General features: G+C 37.1%; 1 protein-coding gene across 2 annotated transcripts; it reads right to left on the minus strand.

The window, feature by feature from the left end:
* Positions 1-568: 568 nt before the first annotated feature.
* LOC131051443 (UDP-glycosyltransferase 86A1-like) lies at positions 569-4,276 on the minus strand. Of its 2 annotated transcripts, none has more exons than XM_059221389.1 (3): positions 3,595-4,276; positions 1,462-2,021; positions 569-1,251 (listed from the first exon to the last, which is right to left on the minus strand). In XM_059221389.1, exons 1-3 carry the CDS (start codon positions 4,043-4,045, stop codon positions 856-858), a joined length of 1,407 nt encoding a protein of 468 aa, XP_059077372.1. In that variant the 5' UTR covers positions 4,046-4,276; the 3' UTR covers positions 569-855. The 2 variants fall into 2 exon arrangements, with proteins under 2 accessions (XP_059077372.1, XP_059077373.1); XM_059221390.1 differs by having other exon boundaries at positions 1,107-1,229; positions 3,595-4,271.
* Between the last annotated feature and the right edge of the window lie 3,481 nt (positions 4,277-7,757).

A 7,757-nucleotide genomic window follows, 5' to 3' on the forward strand; every position in this document is an offset into this window, starting at 1 on the left:
AAATGCATATTTGGATTTCCTAAACAGAAGATTATTTGTATCTAATTATCAAAGCATAACTAATAGCTAAACCAAGAAATCTAAGTGCACCAAATCTTTCCATAGAAAGAATTGATCCACATCCTTAAAGAACATGAAGATAAACATCCTCTACTAATAGAACAAAGGATTGGAGGAAATTTTTACCACTCATAATAACAACCTAGAGCTTCCAACATGAAGACCATGTGTACCAACATCTAACATGTAGTCCATGGATAATTTATGCAATCATAGGGGATAATAATCTAATGCTTTCTTGTGTAACTACATACTTAAACCAAGGACTCAACATTAGCACTCCAAACCTCAAGAGACTATAGGGTATGACCATATTGTGAAATAAGAGCTATAGAATAACAACACAACCAAATCCAAGATCCTCCTCCCCCATCCTATGAGTACTTGCTATAATTATTTGATTGAAACAAATCAACTATTAAAATCCCTTTTAAACAAGGATTAGAACCACAAGAAAAGCAACCACTCGTAAAGAGAAATTATACTTGCACATTAGTAACATCAAAACTTAAGAAAAAGCTTAGATATTAAATATGTAAATTCTTTTCACATTAATACAATAACCACTTTGACTACCACTATTTTTAAATATCATTACAGCTCAAGTATTATCTTAATTGGATCTATAGAATTGTTAGCTTCACAATCTTGCCAATCATAGCAATGCCAACCACTTTAAGAAAATATGTGCCTCTTTATCAACTTTGTAGTTTTATGAGCGAAACACCTTAATAATTTACTGTAAATGGATAGTTTTAACAAAAGAAATATTGTGAAAAAGGTATTGCTAAAAAATCAATTAGTCTGGCTTCCATTTCCTACATTGACAGTGAACTTTAAATCTTCAATGAAAGCCTCTATATTGTTTTGAGAAGATCCTCCTGCCTTCATAGCACTCCTTGCACTATCTCTTAATGCCATGATCCGGTTCTTCATCTCCTTTCCTTCTTCACTTGCCACCAATGTTCTTATAGCCCTTGATATTTCTTCTCTGTGAATCGCCTTATCATCTCTGTGACCACCTCTCAATCTTAGCCCGATTTTCCATTCATCTACCATTAGCTTGCAGTTGGTATACTGTTCTGTCCAGAGAGGAAAACCCAACATTGGAACACCCAGAGCTATGGATTCAGTAACAGAGTTCCATCCACAATGTGTGAAGAAGCCACCTATTGATGGGTGGGATAATACCTGTTAAAAACATTGCTCAGAACAAAAGATGAAACACACAAAATAGAAGCAATGAATTTATAACCTAAAGTTAAAGTATTTTTTTTTGTTGCGTCGTGGGTATGCCCACGATCCAGTTCAGCGTCCAACTCATCTTGTTTAGGTGTTACTTACTCATCAGGAAAAAAATGTAAAATTTTAGGTTGTGGGTTATAATTATTCATATAATACCTGTAGCTGAGGCAACCATGGAACAACCAGCCCCTGGCTTTTGCAGGTCTCCATGAAGCCATCTGGTAGGCAGATGGAGATCTCAGAAGATATTATATCTGGACGAAGCACCCACAGGAAAGGCTGCCCACTTTCTTTCAGTCCCATGGCTATCTCTTCTATCTGAGTTTTGGATACATGAACTAAACTACCAAAGGAAACATATATGACTGATTCAGAAGGTTTAGAGTCCAGCCATTCTGAGGGCTGATATTCAGTCAAGAAGCTTGTCCCCACTGTTATGTCCTTGGGATTATGGCTGTCTAGATAACTGCTTGGAAGTAGAGGACCCACAGTCAAAACTGGAGTTTCTGCATCCATTGCTTTTATTGCCTCTGCTTCAAGCTCGTAGAAAGAATTGCAGAGAACCCAGTCTGCTCGACGAGCTGATTGATATGACTTCAAGAGCATGTCAAGCACATAATCTGAATTGGGGTCTTGAAGCTGTAGAAATGATGGAAGGTCTTTACATTGTATATTTGGAACTCCAGGGATATAATCAATGTAATCATCCAACTCCTCTGCAAGAAAAGCTTCAAAGTGGTCAGAACTAGAACAGGGCAGATCATGATGATGAATCACTGTGTGATTCAAAATGTCAATTAAAATTTTTATATACAGTTTAATTCAAAAAACTTGAACTTGATTATTCAAGTTTCTAAAATGATTCCTAAATGAATTGGATTTTTGCTCATGACACATGTTGGTGGGATGTAATCTGAAAGTCGTATGAAGCAAAAGACAGACAGGGTATACTAAATTTAGAAGGTTAAACCAATAAGATATTCTGTAGACTACAAATACAACTAGTCAGCATAGCTCAGAAGAGAATACTTGTGAGAGGGAAAGTGAGAAGAGCACATCCTATTCACTTGTAAATCAAATAAGCATTAAGGGAAGAAAAACAAGCAGAACACCAAAGTATCAAACAGGGTTTTTAGTGAGGTGGTTTTAATCTGTTGTTAGGTAATCAAATTCACTCATAGTTACAATTTTTTTTAGTAATGTGTCAAAGAGTCAACCATTTTGTTGCAACAAAAATAGTGCAGGATGTATAAACTCTTTCATCAAGTAACATTTAAAAACAACAATAATTTCTTTTCTCCAATATATGTATACATGCCCTCATCTAAAGAGGATCAAAAGCCAAATATTCAAAATGTTTGATTTGAACAGTATCCATTGTGATTCTATTTGAAAAAAAAAATCAATAATAAGATTGTCAAACTAGATAATTCTAAAATACAGAAGTATAATGGAGCAAACAAATTCAAAAGCATTTAAAACCCAAAGAAAAACATTAAATCCTTTGAAGGTACAATTGAGAGCATAAAACTCTAGAGATTGAGATTTCCTCTGGTAGCAAACTACAAAGAACTCTTGTCTGAATTCATGGACTTTGATCAAAGATAAGACTATGGATCCTTCAATTCTGAAAGTGGGTTTCTCATCCTATGAAGTGGATGGCCATAGTTTTGGCAAGGAGACCTTCCCCACTAAGGTATTACAATCCAGTATTATAGTTCCAAATTCTGGCAAATTCTTAATATTAGCATACAATTTTAGCACTGTTTGTAAATACTACTTAGGCATATCATCAGTAAAATGAGTGCCTCTAATATTCATGCATATGGTAGGAAAGAGAACAACTCATTCTCAACCACAGCAAACGCTCTCATGGCCTTTTAAAGACTTTCCTTCAACATGAACAATATATAAGCCTGGCCTTGTATATCTGTCATTGTTCAGACTTAAAAATAATGCTCTGACTTCATAACATCTCATACTACTAGCCTTGGGCTATTGATGGTCTGGGCTGCAAGAGAGTTCTTGATCATAGGGCATAATGGGTTAGAAAACATATTGAAAGCAAGAATGTTCATCTCAAGGCCATTCAAGTATGAGATCATCAAGACATGCTACTTTTCAATCTCCAGAGAAATATCAACAGATTGCTTACTTTCAGATTTCATTGTATTCAAGCCATACATACTCAATTCAGATTTTATTGTATTCAAGACATACATACTCAATACATTACACTCTGGTTTTCATCAACTCTTAATATAACAATTGCAAATAGAATAAACATACCAATGCCCTTAGGAGGGTAATGACCATGAGACCTCAGCAGATGAAAGTTGTGGTAGATTGAGTAGACAGCCACAGGCTGTGTCCAAAAGGAAATCCAGGGAATCCCAAATCTCTTGGTCACATCTAGTGACCAGAAAAGAAGTGTATCAGCTATAACACAGGATATGGGGGCCTCTTTCTTGTTCAGATCATTCATAAGCTCTTCTAGAGCTTCACCCATGTTATCAACAGATTGCATAAAATCATAGAATTTGGAAGATCTGTCAAAATTTAGGGGCAAACCATCTGAGATTTGAGCAGAACGAATATGTAGACCCAGTTTATTTGCTTCCAATAGAACAGGGTCACTTGAACAGGAATTTGCTTGAGTGATTTCAGCATGCCAATGATACGTTGTAACAAATGTGACAATGAGGCCTTTTGCGGCCAGAGTTTTTGAGAGTTGCATCATGGGAGTTACATGGCCCTGAGTTGGGTATGGAATAACCAGAGCATGAAGAGGCTTTCCATTGCCATTGCCACCCACATCTCCTACCACCAAACACCTTTCAATAGGTGATAGTTCAGAAATTTAGCGCCATGACCGACGTTATTTTCATGGTGAAATTTGCCCACCCCTGCCGATTCCTATTTGTTTATGGGCCCATTTGGGTGGAACAATTGTACATTGAGAAGCAACCAATTCTTCTGTTCATTTCACTCATTCTCATCTTCTTATCCATTTCTCTTCATTTTTATTTTTATATATTGGATTTTACATTCATACTTTCATTTCTATTCATTTTATTTTTATATATTAGATTTCAATTTCATACTTTCATCTTCTAATTGTAAGGAAGCAAAGGTGTGCGGAAACGCTTCCTACGCTAATCTTGAGAGGACGGTTATGCAACTTTCAACTTAAATGTTACTAAGATATCAAAAAATGCCCAATAAAGTATAAACAAAATAGCAATGAACACATAACACAGTGATTACCGTGGGGAAACCCTTCTGGGAGAAAAACCCCACCCTCCAAAACTCATACAATGTATTATCAAATCAAGTTGATTACAATACACTTGCAATGCAAGTTCTTAGAGGAGCGTATCACCACAACTCGAACTCAGAGAGACTCCTTCTAGCATCCAGTCTTGCAAAAAACTCAATGATCAAACTCCTCCCCAAGCTCTCCTTTTATAGTGATTTTACAACCTGGAAACCACTTGTGGTTTTACAAAACCATGGGCTTAACCACCATGCCACATGGTGCCCATTTTTGACATTTACATTTCCAAAATGGAAAAACAACCGGGTTAAAATAGTAATCCCGTCCATAATTTTGTCCCCTAGCTTAGACTCTCTTAAAAGTCACAAAATGAGTCATTAAGGCTCTAAAAATGGCCCACCTATGTTCTACTATGGACAAGACTCATTTTTAACAACTCACTAACCATTTTCCAATGCATAAACATGTGGAAAACTACCTCAAACAAATTCTGGAATTTTCCAAAAAAAGACTGCAAGGTTGAGACACATGTTTCTCAACATTCTCCCACTTGTCGAACACCTTGCAAGAGTTAGGGGATCCAAAATATCATGGACTTAATTGCTAGGGGCCGAGAGGCCCATAGACTCTGAACACCATCTAAATTTCTCTGTGCCCACGGGCTTAGTTAATGCATCAACAACATTCACCAAAGTTTCTACCTTTTCCAACTTCACCTTGCCATCCTCAATCATATCTCTCACAAAATGATATTGTACATCAATGTGCTTGGTCTTGGCATGAAAAGTAGGGTTCTTCGCTAGGCAGATTGCACTCTGACTGTCACTGTAAATTGTCACTGCACCCTGTTTAAACTCTATATCTGAACAGAATCTCTTTAGCCAGATGGCTTCCTTACAGGCATGAGTAGCTGCCATATATTATGCCTCAGTAGTGGACAAAGCGACCACAGCCTGTCGCTTGCTCATCCAACTGATTGCACCACCGAATAATGTAAACACATATGCACTGGTGGATCTTCTTCTATCAACATCTCCGGCCCAGTTTGAATCCACATAGCCTCGAATATCTAAGGAATGCTCATTTCCTGTTCCATGAAAACATATCGAGTACTCTGAAATACCCCTCAAGTATCTGAAAACTCTTTTTACTGCATCCCAATGTGCTCTTCTTGGATTAGACATATAACGAGAAAGAACTCCCACTGCTTGGGCAATGTCTGGTCTTGTACAGACCATAACATACATCAAACTTCCAACAACACTTTGATATGGTACTCGACTCATATTTTCCATCTCCAATGGGGATGTAGGACACTGTGAACTAGAAAGCTTTGTTCCCATTGTAATAGGAACACTCAATGGTCTTGAATCCTACATATTGAATCTTTTCAAAATAGTACCAACATACTTGCTCTGGCCTAGCCAAAGCTTTCTGTTTTGTCTATCTCTTACAATCTCCATTCCTAGAATGTGCCTAGCTGCACCAAGATCTTTCATTTCAAACTTTATCGAGAGCTGAGATTTTAACTCTGCAATCAAACCTTTTCCTTTGCCAATAAATAACATGTCATCGGCATACAAGGCAATGACCAAGAAACGATCACCATCAGATTTAAAATATATACAATGATCAAATTTAGATTGCACAAATCCCAAACTCAACACATATGTTTCAAACTTCTGGTACCACATCCTGGGACTCTGTTTTAAACCATACAAGGATTTCTTCAACTTATAGACCAAATGACTTTTACCTTTCATCACATAGTGCTCTAGCTGTGTCATGTAAATTTCTTCCTCCAAATCTCCATGAAGGAAAGTTGTTTTCACATCCATTTGCTCGATCTCTAGATCATAGGCTACTGCAATAGAAAGTAAAAATCTAATGGATGTCATTTTGGCTACTGGAGAAAAAATCTCTCCATAATCTACTCCCTCAACCTGAGAGTAACCTTTTGCAACCAAACGTGCTTTATACTTCTCAATGGTTCCATCTGAACCCATCTTCTTCTTGAACATCCATTTACAACCAACAGACTTTCATCCTTCAAGCAATGGTACAAGGTCCCATGTTTCATTCCTCTTAAGAGCTGCCATTTCTTCATCCATGGCTATTTTTCAGGACTCTGAATCATTCATACCAAGAGCCTCTTCTACAAATCTCGGTTCATCAATGTTAGCATTCAATGCAAATATGCATCTCCAATCATCAGGAGAATACCCATACCTTTCAGGTGGTTTTCTTTGTCTAGTAGACCTTCAAGCAAGATCTAGTTCAGGTTCAGCTTCAGGTACCTCTTCTTCCTCTGATGATTCAGAACTCATAGAGCTCTCCTCGACTTCTTGTCTTTCTAAGGGCCTCGATTCAACTTTCTCCGATGTAGCAGGTAGTTGAATCACATCTTTCTTTTGTTCTGTTTGTTCTGGCTGCACTGTAACAGAAGAAGGCTTAGTTTCTCTAAAAATAACACTTCTTGAATAAAATACCTTTTGTTCAACAAGATTCCAAAGCTTGTATCCTTTTACACCATAACTGTATCCGATGAAAATACATTTAATAGCTTTGTTGTCCAATTTTGTCTGCTTCTCCTTTAGCACATGAGCATATGCTTCGCAACCAAACACTCTCAGATGTCTAAGTGAAGGCTTGTGGTCCGACCACGCTTCCATTGGCGTCTTATCAACAAGAGCTGATGTAGGAGACCTGTTTATCAGGTAGCAGGCAGTGGCTACAGCTTCAGCCCAAAACTTTTGTTCTAGTCCAGCTCCACTCAGCATACTCCTAGCCTTCTCCATCAAGGTCCTGTTCATTCTTTCTACAACTCCATTCTGTTGTGGAGAATACAAAGTTGTCTTCTCTCTTTTAATACCACAATCTTTACAAAATGTGTCAAAATCATTGGAGCAAAATTTACCACCATTATCAGTTTTCAAACATTTTATTTTCTTTCTAGTCTGCAACTCAACCATTGCTTTAAATTCTTTGAAATGACTGAAAACTTCAGTTTTACTCTTAAGAAAATAAACCCATGTTCTTCTACTGAAATCATCAATGAAAGAAACATAATAAACTAATCTACCAATAGAAGGAACATCAACTGGACCAAATACATCCAAATGGATTAGATCCAAAATACATGAAGACTTATGAGAACTCGAGTAAAACTGAATGC

The sequence above is a fragment of the Cryptomeria japonica genome, chromosome 5 (assembly GCF_030272615.1).
Source record: "Cryptomeria japonica chromosome 5, Sugi_1.0, whole genome shotgun sequence".
In the NCBI taxonomy this organism is placed as follows: Eukaryota; Viridiplantae; Streptophyta; class Pinopsida; order Cupressales; family Cupressaceae; genus Cryptomeria; species Cryptomeria japonica.

Coding starts and splice junctions, on each gene's coding strand:
- LOC131051443 (XM_059221389.1), bottom strand. CDS start 4,045: ATGATGCAACTCTCAAAAACTCTGGCCGCAAAAGGCCTCATTGTCACA. Junction 2,022..3,594: donor TTACCCTCCTAAGGGCATTG/GTATGTTTATTC, acceptor CTTTTCTTGCAG/AGGAGTTGGATGATTACATT. Junction 1,252..1,461: donor CATGGTTGCCTCAGCTACAG/GTATTATATGAA, acceptor TGTTTTTAACAG/GTATTATCCCACCCATCAAT.